This window comes from Colius striatus, chromosome 3 (genome assembly GCF_028858725.1).
Source record: "Colius striatus isolate bColStr4 chromosome 3, bColStr4.1.hap1, whole genome shotgun sequence".
NCBI classification, from domain to species: Eukaryota; Metazoa; Chordata; class Aves; order Coliiformes; family Coliidae; genus Colius; species Colius striatus.
In genome coordinates this window covers 61,400,359-61,418,275 of record NC_084761.1, presented here as the reverse complement: position 1 = coordinate 61,418,275, position 17,917 = coordinate 61,400,359, and the positions used below count along the sequence as shown (strand labels likewise).

Below are 17,917 nucleotides of genomic sequence, written 5' to 3'. Positions count from 1 at the left end.
GTCTTTTACTCAATTAAACAATCCAGATGCAGCTGCACTTAGGCAGGAAATGGTTATTCCACAAGTTTACATGTTTGCTTTTCAGCCTTTGACCATTAATTTGGGAATTTATCTAGTATGACCTGCTGAAGAGTAAATTGAGTCTATTGATAAGAGGCTTGACTTTTGTATTTTAATTTGCAGTTGTGACTTGCTGTATTCTTTGAAATAGTCTGCAAGGATTTATGAACACAAATGGAAGACTACTGCTGTGGAACAATGCAAATTTCCAAAATTAGCTTGAAGTACAGGAGAACAAAACATTTTCTGTAACTATAATGTAGTTGTGAAATTGCTTAAAAAAAAGTCATAGATATTCAAGGTCTGGCTAAGGGTGCTACAAACCATCTTCCTTAAAACTACTTTCCATCATAGTCAGGAATGGTGTCTGACACCTTTTTATTTTCCCATTTCTGTGCACACATGCATGTGTGTGTAGATTGTATGGGTTTCTCTCATGCCACTGTGGCATTACCATCTTTAATTGTGTCAGATACCACATTCCCTACAGCAGGGTCTAAATTACTCAAGCTCATAGAAACCTAAGAGAACTGGCCATCTAAGGTGAGCTTCTAAAGAAGCCAAGCAGCAGAGCAGGGAATTGTTCTAGAAAACAACTAGAATTACTTTTTCTCTCTGCTTCCCAGGGAAATTAGACTCAAATAATAATAAAAAAGTATTTTTGTAAAGTAATTCCCATTGAATGCGTGAAAGTATTCACACTTTACTAGGGAAGACTGAGAACCATTCAGGAATGCAAGTACTTGAGGAATAAGCACCAGACAAGAAGCATGTTTCAGAAGCTCATCAGCAACTAGATGTTTGACTAAACCTAAGTACCTTGGTGCAAATCTATAATCTTAGATACATTTTTCAGCATTTTCTAAGAATATCTAAATAAAATATTACCATGAAAACATTGACTTGCATAAAAATTGAATTTCCTTTACAATGAAAATTTTACACTACCTACTTCAGTTTAAGTACTTAAAAACAGTAGATCAGTATTGAATAACATAAGCCTTGGATGATTTTCTAGCAGCTTATGCATCTCTCTCTGCAAAAATGTTCATGTGATGTGTAATATGAAAGTGAAATTTCCTTAGTCTTAAGCTTATCCTCATTGTTAATGTCTTTTTCTTCCTCCTCAATTTTTTTTTTCTTCCTTGTCTATCTGCTCCATGCCCTTGCCCCACCATTTATTTGTTTCCATTGTCTCATGTTCTTCTTGGTATTTAAAATGCCAGAATGAATGAAAGTCACTTGAAGTATAATATAGTTAAAATCATTTGAATTTATTCATTATTTCATCCATACATTTTATGTTTATCTGATATGCTTTGTGTAAGCTCTTTGGAACAGGGACCAATTCTAATCTCTCTGCTGTTCTCATGATGTTTTGATTTAGTTCAAATGAACTGCAGTGGTCTTACTACTTATTTAAAGTAACATGGAAAAAAAATATTTACTGTTAATATTTCACTTCTGTAAAGCACTGTTTTGTTACTGTTTTGAATGGCAACTTTAAAGTTTGCAGCTGTGGCCAGTCATTAAATTTTAATGGTGACAAATTGGTGCACAGGAGATCAAAACGAGGACTATTCTAGTGTGGTTGTAGAGGTGGACAAAAAAGTTTAATTAAATTCTTAAGTATGGCTAAAATAGTTAATTTTGATACTTTTTATTTTAACCAGTATTAACTTCAAAAAAACTAGGACTGAAATACATGAACATTGCAATAAAATATTATGCAAATGAAGTGTTTATGCGTACTTTTCTTTTGAAGTATTTCCGTTTGCTTGCACGCTGTTTCAACATTTGGATTTAACTACTTGATTTTTAATACTTTTCAGTCAATAAATCCAGAGTATCAGCATATTAAAATGCAGGGGTTTATAGACAGCATTTTTCTATTGAGGATTGTCAACAAAATCCTTGAAAGTGAATTGAGCTCACAACTACAGTCAGAGCAGATGCATAAAGTACTGTTATAGCCCATTGCACCATCAATTATGTGTCAAGCATGCTGCCAAATATTAAGTGTTCTGACCTTTATTATTAATAATAGAGGGAGACACTGGGAACGTGTGAAAGACAAATAATGTATTGCATGGAAAACCTATTATAGATTTGATTTTTGTTGATGAATACGGAGCCTATTTGTTTCTCCTTTTGCAAGCTATAATTTTAGGAAAAGCTGGACGTAGCATGTAATGGAAAGCCCCAAGATACTTTCATAGCATAAAATTTTCCCTAAGTTAAATAAGTGATAGGAAGGATATGTTTCTCATCATGCTTTACTGATTTATTTATATGTGTATTTATTATTAATATGCAAAAAAACCCTCAGAATGGCCAACCAGATATAAACACTTAGGAAGGGAATGGTGGCAGTAAAAAAAAACAAAGCCAAAACAAAACAAAAACCCACACAAAAAAGCCCCAAGGTATCAAAAGGTACAAACCCCCCTTAAGTGACTTAAAAGAGCAAAGAAAATAGAAAACGCGGTACGGGGCAGAGAAACTTCCTTCTTCTACAGGCACTGCTGGCACTATTTAATGCTTCCTTCTCAAAGTACAATGTAAGTCCAAGAATGTCTTGCCAGTAAAAGGTTAAGCAGTTGGTCCAGGGTTTCATGTGGAGTACACCGCAACTGCTTTTAGGAACAATCATTTACATGTATCAGAAAACTTACTCTTGTCTTAAGTTATAGAATTTCTCATATCACAACACTTGCATAGAATTTTTTTTTTAGTTTGAGATTACATTTAGGAATAACTTGCATCTAAAAACAGTATTTCTTTCTAAACTTCACTCTTCTGTGCTTGCATAAAGTTAATGAAAAATTAGAGGCCCTCTGATTTGTAGTAGGTTTTTGTTGATGTTACTTTCTTTGGCCTTGTCATAAATTCTAAATAGTCTGGATTTCCATTGCGAAACTGTTTTGAGGTTAAATTTTTTTTCACTGTCCTACACTAAAATCCCATCTGCAGTTATGAAAGAGCAAAGAACTTGGAACAAAAGACAAGGACTGAGGTGGTATATTTTTGTGAAATTAACCAAAATTTGGATAAAATCAAATGTTGTCTAGCAACATTGCTAGATTTTTTTTCCCAACTCTAGGCCCTGCATGTGCTGTATTTAGTGTGCATGGATTAATTTCTTTCTCCCTTTTTTGCTAAACTGGAAGAGGGGAGAGAACAAAAGCCCTCTAGTAATCAAGTTAGTTTTCAACAGTGTATTTTAAAGTTTGAATTGAAGCCATCTTTACAAATGGAATGGCTTTATTAAACTAAGCACAAAATAATTAAGAAGCAATAATAATGATTCTTTTTTGTAAGAAAAAAACCCACACAGTTTTATGTATCTGCTCCATAATTCTTTTTCCTTTTGTTCATATTAAGTGAGCACTTCATGTTGTAGATACATGTCATTATGGCCCATAGAATACACAGGAAGAAATGCAGTTGCAAATAATATTTTATTAAATTCAATACAATTCTTAATTAAAACCACTAGTTTTGTAATCTTTTTAGTTTAATTCATACATAGTTTATGCATGTATACCAAATTTACTAACCAGCTGGAAAGACAGGATTTGATTTCCTGATGAAAGAGGATTTTATCAACATGCATTACTTCTAACAGATATAGCCTATTCCCTGCTTCATATCCTGGCTTCTCATAAAACAAGTAGTTCTGAATTATTATTTTTCTGATGATCTAGGCCTGTATTTGCAATATCTGAAACAGCAATAACTGCTTTGCCTATAGTGGGCTGCACAGGTATTTAAGGACTTCATCAAAGGTTGGTAAGCCTTTGATTGGATTCTCTTTACATGTCACCTTCATGATCTGCTAGGACCTCCTAGGATCAGCTAATAGATGAGTAAACAGTTTCCATTCCTGTGCCTTTTATGTCACAAGGCTGAATGCCAGTCTGTTGCAGGTTATATGTGCTACCTCCCTGCTGTGACCTCCCATGCCATGCATATTCCCATCACGTGGCAGACACACACCTGCAGCACTGACATTTACTGCACTGGTAAAGTGACCTGCCTCCTGTTACTGAAGGGGTATATGCTGCAGTAGTCTCTGCAAACAGTCTGACAGGAATGAGACTATTCAAACTCTACTCTTTTCACCTCTCAGAAAAGATGAAAGCAAGCAGACAGTGGCTGAATTAGTTGTTTATTCAGCTTGTATTTTTTTGTCTTTGTCTCAGTGATTGAGAACCTATGTGGTGCCCTGTAAGGAGAATAGAGGTAGTAGGGAGCGAGATGCTTCAAGTTGCCAATGAATTCAAAGGCAAAGCCCCAAAATCCTGCTTGCTGAGTGGCTTATGTCAGAGACTGCCCTTTCTACAGAGGCAAGGAAAGAGATGAAGTTATGAATGAGCGAGTTTGTGAGAATGATAGCTTGATTGCTGAAATTTACCAGGACCAAGTAGTCTGTCATGATGTGGTTATAGCGGGGTTTTAGTGAAAACTTTTTTTCAGCTTCCTAACACTTTGACATGTAAGATTACTTTGAAATCTGTTATTAGCTTTGGCTTCTGATTTAACTGTGTTTATGGAAATGAGTTCTGCGAATCTGCCTTACCCCAAGGTGTTTCTCTTGTATATGACACCTGATAAGGAAGTGTTTATGACAGCATATACTATTTTATGCAGTCTTAGTTGTTTGTGAGACAAGGAACGGTTTTGATTTAGGTGAACTAGTTCAAAAGTGGTTGTTTTCCTTATGTAATGTTCAAAATCACTGAATGGAAATAATTTTGTTATTGTAAGTGGAGTTTGATAAGAATCTTAACATTTAATTTCTATGGCATCCTATTTCTGGCTTTAGACCAGGCTGGTGTTTCTTGGACTAAAGCAACAGTAAACCGTACAGTCTGCAAGCAGTTGCTAGACACTTTTTATGAAGTAAATCTTTATATTTTGTGGCTCATACTGCCATCTAAGGGCCGCGAAGGCTGAGAAGGTGGCTAAAAGTTCTTCAGTACTTTTTCTCCTTATTGCCCTTCCCTTTGGGAACTAAATTCACAGGTGAGATGGGCAGGCATGGAATAACAGCAGTCCTTTAAGGCAGTGTACCATTTTGTCTAAGAGGACAGAGGAATTTTCCAGATAAGTGAGAAATTAGAGTATAAATCTGTGTTGTAGTCCTTTAGCAAAATGTAATGAGTTTGTGTAAAAGCCAGCAAATAAGAAAGTGAGATTACAGGATCTGAGGCTACTCTTGAAAGAAGGAGTGTAATGCTTAGACTGAAGACTTTCAGATGAAGTTCTTAGCAGTGAGGGAATGTGTGGTTTAGATCCTTAAAGGTACCAAAATCCTTGATTCCTACTGATTTAAGGTTTTATGCTTTTTTAATAGAGTTTGCTTATTAAGATTTTCCCAAAAAAGGTACAAAATACCATTAATAATATTTTTTCTAATTTAACCATTTTAGCATTTTAGGGTGTTTCACTTTTTTCCAGGAATAAGGAAAAATAGACAAAAATTTGATGTTACTTTAAGAGTATGTGATATTAAATAACAGGAACATCACTTAAATATTTTGAGGTTTAAGCATTTCAAAGTTTTATCGTGAAAATTTTTCTTTCCAGGATAAAAATGCCTTCTGTTTTTTTAATAATTTGCAAAGTGCACTTGTATAGACTTAATACTATAGCTTCTTTTTCACACAGTTGTTTTGAACTACAAATATGATAAAGAATTAGTGGCAGAAGCAAAACATTGCTGTATTCATCAGTATAGTACTATTGGCCTTGACTGTCAAAAGCGTTTTTTTATAATGAGGACTCCTTGGAACACAACTTTATTTTACAACATGAGAGTTGTTTTTCAGGCTGGTTTCCAGCAAACTTTGTGTAATAGAAAAAGTAATTATTCTTGCATGTTACTTTGACAGGCTCATGCAAGCAAAGACCTGGAAGAACAGTTGCGGTCTGTGTCCAGTGTGGATGAACTCATGACAGTACTTTACCCAGAATACTGGAAAATGTTCAAATGTCAGTTGAGGAAAGGAGGTTGGCAACACAGCAGGGAACACTCCAGCTTTGACACAAGATCAGATGATTCCTTGAAATTTGCCGCAGCACATTATAATGCAGAGATCCTGAAAAGTAAGTACAGGACACAAAACACGTTCTAACATATAATAAAGTTTGAAAGTTTCTCAGTTGTGTAAAAAATATCTTAAAAGCTAAACGTTCTCAGTAAACCAACCCTAGCAGTTTGATTTGATGTAATGTTTATAACATAAAATCTTTGACAGTCAACCGTCCATAATTAAATTATTTGTTCTGCAGGTATATTTTTGGTACATCTGTTGTAAGAAAGGTATAGGCTGCTTTCTCAACTCAGTAGAAGTAGGAAGTGTTATGTCTTCAAGTATAAGGATACTTGCTTTCTAGAGCCTGTAACAGTTTTGCAGCAAGCAAAGAGGACACTAATAATTGGATTCATTGAACTGTTTCGACTTGTTTTCTGCAATTATGTCACAGCTGGTAATACTTTCTTCTCTTATGCGTTATTGCTTTAGAATGACAAATAATCCACTTGTAGTTTTCTCCTGTTACTAGAAGACAGTTGTCATGGTATTATACTCAAACCAGAGGAAAACAGCTTTAAAACCCCTTAGTATTTCAGAGGACCTGGATAAAAAGATACTGGCTTACAGTTTAAGGAAGTGCTTGCAGGCAGAGAAACACAGGATTTATAGGAGGAGGTGTATATTTTTGTATGATATTGGAAGTCATGTACCTCAAAGGAGACTTTAAGGTACACAGTGGGTGAAATTTCTATTTTTGCTAAGTAGCCTACCAAAAACTGATGCCAAGATTGCATTTGGTAAAAGACTGTATCATATGGTATAAAATGTTTGCCTAAATCTGCATGGATAATCTGGGCACAAATACTACATTTCAGATTAAATCGTATTAAGCATGTAATTATTAAATAATAACTTTTTGTTTTAAATGATACTTTTGTACTTAATCTGAATACAAATTTACTTTATTAATTTCATGTTGAGTGTGTAGGAATCAAATTTAATGTTTCTAATGTATAGTATCCAAGTGAAGTACTGTGTGGGATTGGTTAAGTGTATGCTGCAGAGATCTGCAGCACTTCACACTTCAGACAAGGTGAGACTCACCCCAGGTGCAGGAAAAAGGATATGAACAGCTTTAGCTGCTGGCCAGCAGGTTGAGGCAGGTGATTCTGCCCCTCTACTCCACTCTGGTGAGGTCCTACCTGTAGTACTGCATCCGGCTCTGGAGGGCTCAGTATAAAAAGGGCACAGAGCAGTTGGAGTGAGTCCAGAGGAGGGACACGAAAATAAGTAGAGGAATGGAACACCTCTCCTATGAAGACAGGCTGAGAGAGTTGAGGTTGTTCAGCCCGGAGAAGAGCAAACTGGTGAGATCTTATGGCAGACTTTCAAAACAGAATGAGGTTTTATAACAAAGATGGGAACAAACATTTTAGCAAAGTCTGTTGCACTAGGACAAAAGGTGATGGTTTTAAACTAAAAGAGAGTAGATTCAGATTAGATATAAGGAAGAATTTTTTTACAATGAGGGTAGTGGAACACTGGTGCATATACCCCATAGAGATGCTAGGTGCCTCCTCCCTGGAAACATTCAGGGTTGTGCTGGATGGGGCTCTAAGCAACCTGATCTAGTTGACAATGTCCCTGCTCATTGCAGACAGACCTGGACTAGATGATCTTTAAAGGTCCCTTCCAACCCAAACTATTACATGATTCTATGTCACAAGATTTGGTCTCTTAGGTTCCCTCTTAGCTCCTTTGTGCCTTTTCTTCTACTGTGTGACAATGTGTCATATCCCTATGAGGAAGAAAAAAAATATTTGAATTTAATAGAGAGATGTGTGTTTCACTGTATAAAAGGTGGGCCTCTAGTAGTGTGTATTTTGATTCTAAATTTGTAAAAAAAAAAAATCCTGCTAATTTACTGCAGGAGAGTATCGTTTTTAAACAGTTACTTAATAACACATGACATTCCCTATAATTTGGCAGGTATTGATACTGAATGGAGAAAAACTCAATGTACGCCACGTGAAGTGTGTGTGGATGTGGGAAAAGAGTTTGGAGCAACTACAAACACCTTCTTTAAACCCCCATGTGTATCCGTCTACAGATGTGGAGGTTGCTGCAATAGTGAAGGACTACAGTGTATGAATATCAGCACAAATTACATCAGCAAGACAGTAAGTTTTCATATCACAACATTAAGTGCTTCTTGTAAACCCATTTATGATCATGCATATTTTAAACTTTCTTACTGCTACTATAAGGAAGGAAAAAAAAAATTTTCAAATACACAAGAAAAATAGCTGAGAAGACTGCTACCTGAAAGAGTGTTTAACAGTCTTTTCCCTCAAATATACTAGGGTTTTTTTTTTTTTATTTTAGGAGTCAGAGAAAAGTGAAACAAACAAAAAAATATTTCATTCTCAGTTTTGACATTTTCCACACAACTTAACTCTATCTTTCTTTTGCCTGCTGTATGAGGCAAACACTCACTGGAAAACTAGCCTGTAATTTTATTAGTGAAGACTGATGTAGGACAGATGCAGACAGAATATGTATCGCAAAGACAACCTTTTAGGAACTGAACTTTATGGTATTAAGAGATATTAGTATAGTGTACCTCTTTTTTTTTAATGCATATTCCTCAGATGTATGTTCAGTATGTTCTATTTTCAATAGATAGGTATATATTTAAAACAATTTTATTACAAAAACATTTCTCAAAAATTGTGTACAAATAGTTGTACTTCAAAATGTTTGTTAGTGTTTTGCTTTTGTTACAGTATTTGATGGGATTTTTGTTGGTTGTAGGCTTTTTCACATTTTGCCTCATCTTTCTGATACTTTGAAGAAAACTAATTTTAGTGTAAATCTTGCTTCTTTTTTCAACTAGATTCATCTAACTGAAGAGGCAGTACACATTTATAAGTAAGATATACAACTCCCTAGTGAACTATAAAATCATGGCCCATGGAAATGTCATCCCTTTATCATGAAACTTAGTGCTCTGAGCATTCTTGAGAGGTGATTAGTCAAAGAATATATAAAGAAAACAGAACAATATTTTTCAAAAAAATACATTTTCTATCTTCATTTATCATCAGATCTGTCTGTCTGAAATGGTATATTCTACCAAGAATTTTCAATCCTAAATTTAAACTAGTGGTAAACAAACACACAGCACAGGAATAATGTAACTCAAATAGCTTAAAGAAGGAAAACTACAATGTTGATTTTTGTTCAAATTCGTAATTATTCCCACAAACAACTGCTCCAATTCCAGTTTCTTGAAAGATGAAAATGAGTTTTCATGCTACAAACAATGAAACATGACAATGTATTTTGACACGTATGTATAAATTTTAGCTTACTATAATAAAGAATGATCTAGTTACAGAAAGTTGTTTCATTTAGCATAGATTTCTTGATCTTTCAGCATCATGTCAATTTGCAGTAGATAATCTCTTTCGATTCATCTTTCTGTTCATATCTATTTGAGTGAAGTAACTTATTTTGCTTAGTAGAAAATGTTTAGTACAGAGTTTCTTTAGCTCTTGATTTCGTTGGTGATATAATATAGGAACAGTTAAAATACTTGAGAGACTCTTCAAATTAAAATACTAAAGGACTTAGCCAAAAGAAGAAAGAGGCAACAGCATTGTTTTGTCTTCTTCATAGTCTGTACAGGCAAGCAATTTAATCTCTGAGTTTTCTATCTTGCTTCTGCTTTCCATTTTTATCTGGTCCTTGACAAAATACGTTTTTTTAAAAACCCTTAAAAAAGGAAGAGAGCTATAACTATATCTCTTCATCTGTCATCATCTCAAATATTTTTAAAGTTATGTGACCACAGCTTACTCTATATATGCTGAGAGCTAGGAAGAAAAAAAGTATTGGATTCCAGACCCACCTGTGGAATTCAAGTACCCTAAACACGTGTTTTCACTACTATTTTCCATCTGTTTCCTGAATGAAATCAAAACAAATGGTTAGTAACTAGACATTTTCTGATTTTTCTGTAAGTCATTGTTTTTGTAGCTTTGTTTTTGGTGCATAAATTCTGTAAGATGACTTCATACTGTTCACCCTGCAGAAAAAGTGCTTAGTGTGAAATTAACATTTCAGCTGGAGGTCTTGATGTGAGGGTAAGCTCTAGCCTTGGTTCCAGACATTAACATCTAAAGATACTTGATATCAGCTTTCATAAAAATTAATTAAAAAGAAAAGGGCTAAGCATAGAAATTATTTTTATGGGGAGCAAATCATTGACTGCCAGGAGAATGGACTAAGTCAGATGTTCCCAGATTGGCTTGTGGAACACTGTGGTGGTCTCGAGTGAGGTCAATAGTTCTCTTGCTCAGTCTGTGTCTCTCCTATCTAGCTACTTAACTTTATTAAGAGAAAGAACAAAAAGTACTGTGATTTGCTTTCAATACGATTTATTCCACAAAAAATCCATTTCTGTAGTTACTGAGAGGATTTTTTAACAATCATGATTAGGATATGAGATAATTTCTTAATTAAGATGTGGTACAAGGTCTATGAAAACATTTAAGGTCCCTCTTAGCTAGTTCATAAAATGCAGTAGGTCTTTTTCTTCTTTATCTGTGACACTGCAATACCTCAGCTTTGTAAGTGATGGCTTGTCTAAAAAAGGTCTACAGGGAAGGTAGTTAGTTGATTTTTGGATTTATGATGTGTTTGTGGTGTTGTTTTTTTTCTAATTTTGTATTAATCAGACAGCTGTTCTCTGTTTCTATGACAAGAGTAATTCAACAGAAATTACAAAGCTTGGAACTACCTGGTGCAGCAGCAGCCTGTCCCTCAGCTATACCTTTTTATGCCCCATCTATAGGTACTTGTTTATAGGTTGAACGGAAGCAATGAGCAGATGTTGAGGAGCTGTCTCATTCCATTCTTCCTTGTGGCTGGCAAAGTGGCCAGTTTTTTGGCTGTTTTCAGATCACTTGATGTGAAGATCCTAAATCTTCGTTTCATGGTTACAATAATAGTTTCTCAAGAGAAAACATCTTTCCAAGCAGTTTGAAATTAGATTTAGAGGAGTTTTCTCACAGGAAACAAGTTAACAGCTTGAAATTATTTGCCATATTTGAGATGTACATGGTGTTCCTTTACACAGCTTGGAGATGCATATGTCAAAAGAATTTTCATTTGTTTTGAACTTTACCATTTATGCCTTTTCCCATGCATTTTTCTGCGTTAGACTGGTGATTGCAATGATATAGTAGGTGCTATTATTAGTACATGAAATATCAGCATAATTTCCAAGTGTTTCTTGTTAAAATTATTTTTTTTAAAAGTGATTCAAATATAAAAAGAAAGAATAAGGAACCTAAGCATATTAAACAGACATTAAATAGGTAAGTTACTTGTATCACATATAAGCCTGTGTTTTGGCAAGAGTTATGCAGTGTACACCATTTTTCAAATTGCTTATTTTAATTCTTTCCAATATAGAGATGTTTGGAGTTTTGAAATCACACAATCTTATATCTTTAGCTTAAAAGTCTTTCTAGACACACTGTGCTTTGTTACAGTGGTTGTATTTGGCCGGCCTTACTGACACTTTAGGAAGTGCAAAGATCATAAGGCATGGAAACTGAGAGTCAATCACTTTAAGGGAAACTTGCCAAAATAAACCACAATCCATCAGAAGAACGTAATGTAGTTAGTGTAAATCTGGGAAAAAAGATCATAGATAAATCCTGTATTTGAAAAGCATCTAGATTGATAAGCTTCCCTCATTCTAATGTGAAAATAACAATTTTGATTATATTTCAGAAATCAGTCCCCAGAGTAATAATTATAATGTGTACTGATACAATGGCATATATGATAGCTATGGATAAATTTGTTTAGCCACTGAAACAAAGAAATACTTTATATAGGAATCAACTGTTTCTCTAAAAAGTATGGCATGAAGTCTTTCTAGTCTAGATGAGCTACCCATACAGTGAATCAAAACAGATACCTTTCTAAGGATTAATGAGGAGGAATATATGGGGATTTTTTACCCAGTAATTATGATAGTGCATTTGCTTGAGCATTCAGAGATTCTTGTCTGCTGTTAGATTGTTTTTAACTTATTTATTAAAAAGGTTAAAATCATGCTGAGCTCTAAGTTGTGGACCAGACTCTGGTTCCATCCTTGTTTCTGTTCTGCACCCCAGCTCCATAAACGGTTACAGGAAGACCATTGCCAGTATGGGAACTGAAAAAAGCTTGCTATAGGATGGTCTGCGGGACCACATTACTCTGGCTGAAAAAATAACAAGGTTGGGAAGAAGGGAGATTGGTGCACTTGTTATCACAGAAATTGCAGGTTGCAGAGTGCCAAAGGCCAAATCTAAATGCACAGATCAATTCAGAAATACTTTTGCCAATTATCCTCTTGCTGTGCTTCTCACCTGAGAAGCATATATAATGATGTTCAAGGGTTTAAAAACTGATATGTAAAAGAATGAAAATCCTTTGGAAAAAAAAAAAGGTGTTGCACTCATGATTGTAAAATGATTGCTAAGTGTCAGTCTGAAAAGTTCTTTTTTATATAAATCAGTCCAATTATAAAAGTTCTAATTGTATACCTGTCTGTCCTGAGACGTAGAAAATAGAAGCATAAGAAGCTGACATTTGGGTCTTTAGGTTATGCTGCTTTTTAATTTTGGCTGATGCAGTGGAATGAAGGTTAAGTATTAAGCCTAAAACACATCTTATTACAGATTGTGTAATCATAATATATGAAAAAAAATATCTTCTTTCATTTCTGAAGACAAATCTTTCAAGTTTGACTAGGTTGAAAGGTAGATAAAAAGTCATCTTGATAAGTCAGTGGAGGAAAAAAAAACAAAACAAACAAAAAAATGTCATGTAACCAAACTTTTTTTTTCAAATCCATATAGTACCAACGACTGTCGTGGTTTTAGCACACAACTCCTGTTTAAACCATCTATTGTACAAGGCTCTTGAATTTTCTCATGACAGAGGAAATGAAGGAGTAAACATTTATAGTCACACAAAATTTTGTTCCATGGTGAATGACTCTAGTTTAAGTAGCCTGATACAAAGACTGTTCAGCCTAGTCCATTATAAACTCTATTGTCGTTCTTAGCTTAACTTTGCTATTCTTTAACAATAGGGGTTGAAGTTTTCTCTGTGAGATGCCTGACAAAGCTTGATGTATTGGTTTTACTTATTATGGTTTTTTTGCTTTTAAACTTGAGCAAATATGGTGAGTTTGCTTTTAGTTGGACCACAATGACAAAGAAGTATATATGATTTTATTGTTAAAAACAAAAAATGGATTTTTTTTTTCTTTAATCTGAAAAAAAAAATCATATTCTCTTATTTTAGGTAAAGGATATGATATTTGTTTGTATTTTGAATGTGTGATTTGTTGTTTGTATACTTTTAAGTATTAGGAAAAAAAATACCTAGGAGGCAAATGGAATTGTTGAGAACTTGGATTTATTTGCAACTTGAACACTTTTTAGCTTGGAGCTGAACAAAAATATTACGCAATTTCAAGTCTAGGCATCTAAATCTCATTTTCTAGAGAGAGCCTGTCAGTGGTACACCCACTTTGATCTTGTTGGGAAGGAAAGAAGGAACTAACAACAAACAAACCTGATTAGTCCAAAACTAACTGGGACAAGATATGTGTGTACCAGAATGCAAAGAATTATGCTGAGGAACCCAAAAAGAGGGAAGAGAAATCAAGTTTCATGAGGTGGCTGAAAGGGAAACTTTGGCTGGGTTGGAATGAGGGAAGGTTGGCATGAAGAATCATTATATCGGGTGGAGATGTAAGGGCGGAAATCAATACGTTGAAGAAAAGTAATAAAAAATATTAGAAAGACTGTAAGACCTGCCATCTGGCTTTCTGTGCCAAAACAGGCTTAGACTGGCTGAATGGCATGTGTTATTATGAAATGCTTTAACTGTATGGTGTTCAGCTGTTCTTCAGTTACGTAGAGTTTCCATTAGTGTGTGTTATCCACTGAGATTAACAGTACGTTGCCAACTTATGTTTACAATAGATTTTCATTTTTGTGAGGTTTTTTTAATACATAATACTCTTTAGTTATGCTATCACATATTACTTTGGTTGTTTTCCACTGGTTTCCTGTAGGTAGCACAAACGTACAGGACAGCATGGACAAATTGAATCTGTTTTTTTCTTTTTAACTTTCGTTTAATGTACTTTAATTTGCTGTTTCATGTACTAAAATTCCTAACATTTTTCTGGAAACTGCAAGCAGTAAAAGCTCTCTACTTTGAAAAAACTGCCCTAATCCCTACTACTGTCATCTGTCGTGTTCTTCTGGGAACTGGAACTCATTCCTTGCAGTCTGTAGTCAGTAATGTCCATCTTCAGGCATTGGTCCCTGAAGAACAAACCCAAAGGAAATTTGTTTCCTTGTTGCTTATATTGCGATTAGTTGGGAAGGAAGAGAAGACCTGGGTCTCTAAGAATACAGTAAAATCTTTTACTGAATACAGGATCAGACAGAAATGTAAGCCATCAGATCTCCAAGAAGGAGTACCCATTTGGGCAATGTGGGTGCCAACAGTAGTAATCACAACCAGCAGTGTTGCTAGAAAAGAGGTCAAGAACCAGACACATACAGATATTGTGGTGCATTTCTCATAGAAATATCTGTTCTAGATATTGACATTTGACTATTACGTGTTGCCAAGTGATGACAGAAGTTGAGCTTATTGTTCTATCGGTGAAGAAGATGAACAAGAAGTAAGAGATGTTGTCAAAGTTAGAAAGTATTACACAAGGTCCCATTTTACGTAATTTGAAATTATTTGTTAAGAGGGTAATTGAAACCATCTTATATATATTGAGAGTTTATTCCGTTACATTTAAATAGCTTAATTTAATTTAGAGATGCTACTATCACAGCTGAGATTAAAATATAATATCTGAACAGCATGTGATATTCTAAAAAAAAAAAAAAGTGTAGGAAGAACCAATCAATAGTTCTAGCCCCAGTATTTCACTTCCATTGTGTGAAAATAGAATCACAGATCTGGTTTATATTCTTTTTCAAAATGCTAGTCCAGGTATCACCTTAAGCACTTTCAAGAGTGAGAGCTAGAAATGTAATACTTGATTTAGTATAATCTTTAGCATAAATAGTTGGATTACATGTTTTTAATTTATGTATAAACAGTAGCTACTATTGGGAGATACAAAATACATCATTAAGAGAATTTAGTTGAACAAACTGAAAGTAATTAAATGATGTCAAGGAAACTAGTCCATTGTTTAACTAGACTTTTTTTGCATTGCACCTCTGAAATGTTGATGGGAATATTTGTTAGCAATATTAATCTCTAAACCTTTCACAGTTTAAATGAAAAGATAAATGTAAATTTAAATAATTCATATGTACCAAAATTTCCACTCAAAAATGGATGTTTCAGTGAAGTTTCTCTCACTGCACTCCAGAAGCTGAACAGGATAGTTGGGTTGACAGGAATCTCTTTTAAATAATCTGGAATTGTAGCAATAGTCCTACACTGCCATCTCCAGCAGTCTGGAGTGTGCTGCACTTCACAGCATGGCAAAATGGTCTACCCCAATAACAGAGGAAGAACCAAACATGCACTTTTTTTCTGGTCAACTACAGTTCAGTCCATGTAAAGATTCATCTTATCTTCAGTTTCTAAGTTTTATCAGTTATCCCTATACTAGTTTTATACTTCAGCTATGGAAAAGCGAGTTCATATTCTTGTAAGAGAGCAGAGAAAATAAGATTTTCTTTACATATATGAAATTTTAATTAAGTATATACTCCTGTTCTGCACCTCAATTCATATATGTCTTTTAGGAATCAGTTTTCATACAAGATATTTAATATAGTAAAGGCATTTGCATCTGTAAGTAGTTTCTTAGCTGTCCAGATTTTCAGAGGTCTCAACATTTATGCTGTCCTTCTGAGAGCACAACCAGTTTAAGAAATGTATATACAAGTCTTGCATGTGTAGGTGAGTTTTGTCATCTAATTAAAGATCAGTACTTCAAAAAAATATATACCCAAAGAATTCAGTATGTATCAAATGTGTACTATATGCAGAAATGAAAACTAGCTGCATAAACACAGTCCTTTCCATCTACACTACCACCTGTCTTCTCTCTAAGTTACTTTGTGCATTATAACAAAACCTATAATATCCTTCAAATAAGTGGACATTTGAAAAATAAAATAGTAAGCACATAAAACTTTTTTTCATATAACTTATTAGTATGAAAATGATAGCTCTGTGTTATGATTGCTATTCTTTTTGGATGAGACGTCTTGGTAAAAATGCCCCGTGATTCTGATTTAAAGGAACTTTTCTAATAGAGGCAAATAAAGGAGTCAAAACTGGTTTGGAAGGCAAATAGGATTATAGGTAGAATAAAAAGTTGATTAGAAAACTTCTTTCCAGAAGACTGTATTGAACTTAGTAAAAATCCTGGAGGTATGTCTGGTGATAACTAGGCATAACTTGTCCCCTTATTTTATTAATGACTCAAGACCAAAGTTTTAAGAAATATTACTGATTTTGCAGCTGGAGCAAGAATCTAAGTGCTACTATGCTCTGACTAGAAGTCTCTCTAAAAAGGGAAACTTTTCATGGTAGCTCCCTAGAAAGAGAGTTTTTTTCATCAGTATTTCAAAGATGAAAAAAACTACTTTCTGTTTTGGTTTTCCTTCTACAGAAGTAAACATACATCAGTTTGCATTTTTAGATTCTAATGGGGAAAAAATTCACATTTAAAACTAATATAACAGATGTATTACCTTTTTTTTGCAACAAAAAATGTTGTATTGCAATCTTCTGTAATAGAATAAAGTGCAAATATAATACTTTTGCTAATTCAGGTCTTGTGTGATAACACTTTTTTAACAATCCAGTCACTAAATCATGTGAAAGTTTGTTCTGTAAGATAGATAATATCTCTTGAAGTTGATGATGTATTTTAAAGTTTAGATTTAAGTAAGTCAACAGTATGAGCTTTATTTTTGGCTGTACAAGTGCCTTTTTTATTTACCTTGAGGGTACCTGGTGAATACATATCAACACTGCTGCACCTGCATGCTTGTTAATACTCAAGCTGAATACTCAATCAATATACAATCAATCAATACTCAATCAATCAATCGAATACTCAAGCCTACTTCAGCACAAATGACTGTTTTTGGGACATCTTGTAGGTGTAGTTTGTATTTGAATCATTTACTTGCTGCCTGTATGCTGTACTATAAACTCATTGATTATTAAAAAGCATTGCAAATGGATCTCAGCTAAGAATTACTCTTGTTATGTAGTCTTGTCAACTGAAACTGCAGTAATAACCAATGATCCTGTTTTTAAATGTAGCAAAATTCTCAAAAATTGCAGGAATATCCTTAAATATAATTTGGAAAAGTGACTAAGCACCTAAAAGATAACAATACATTTTTATCCTATTGAAGATACTACCAAAAATAGTTTTTAAGACTTTGACCTAAAGTGTTTGTCCAAACTAATTTTTCAGGAGACTTGATAAAGTAGATCTCCTGAATTGACTACTGAAATGAGTCTCACTGTTTATCTGTTATCACAGGTCCAGTTTCTCCACAAGGCATCACTGAAGTTGTCCTCTTCCACTAGTTGATTCATTCATATGTATGATTATTTTATCAATAGTGGAAATTTCTGAATACCTTGAAAAAACTTAATAGTTCAGCATGCATTCCATTAGAGTAGACTTTCCATACTGGAAAGTCAATAATACAGCATGCTGCAGTTCA

The 17,917-nt window shown here is 34.3% G+C and overlaps 1 protein-coding gene across 1 annotated transcript in view; it reads left to right on the top strand.

Moving 5' to 3' along the window:
• VEGFC (vascular endothelial growth factor C) overlaps window positions 1-17,917 on the top strand; it is a 73,334-nt gene that overhangs the window by 45,591 nt on the left and 9,826 nt on the right. The window contains exons 2-3 of the mRNA XM_061992826.1: window positions 5,958-6,171; window positions 8,091-8,281. Of these exons, the coding sequence (XP_061848810.1) occupies window positions 5,958-6,171; window positions 8,091-8,281 (405 nt within the window). The remainder of the gene's footprint in view (window positions 1-5,957; window positions 6,172-8,090; window positions 8,282-17,917) is intronic.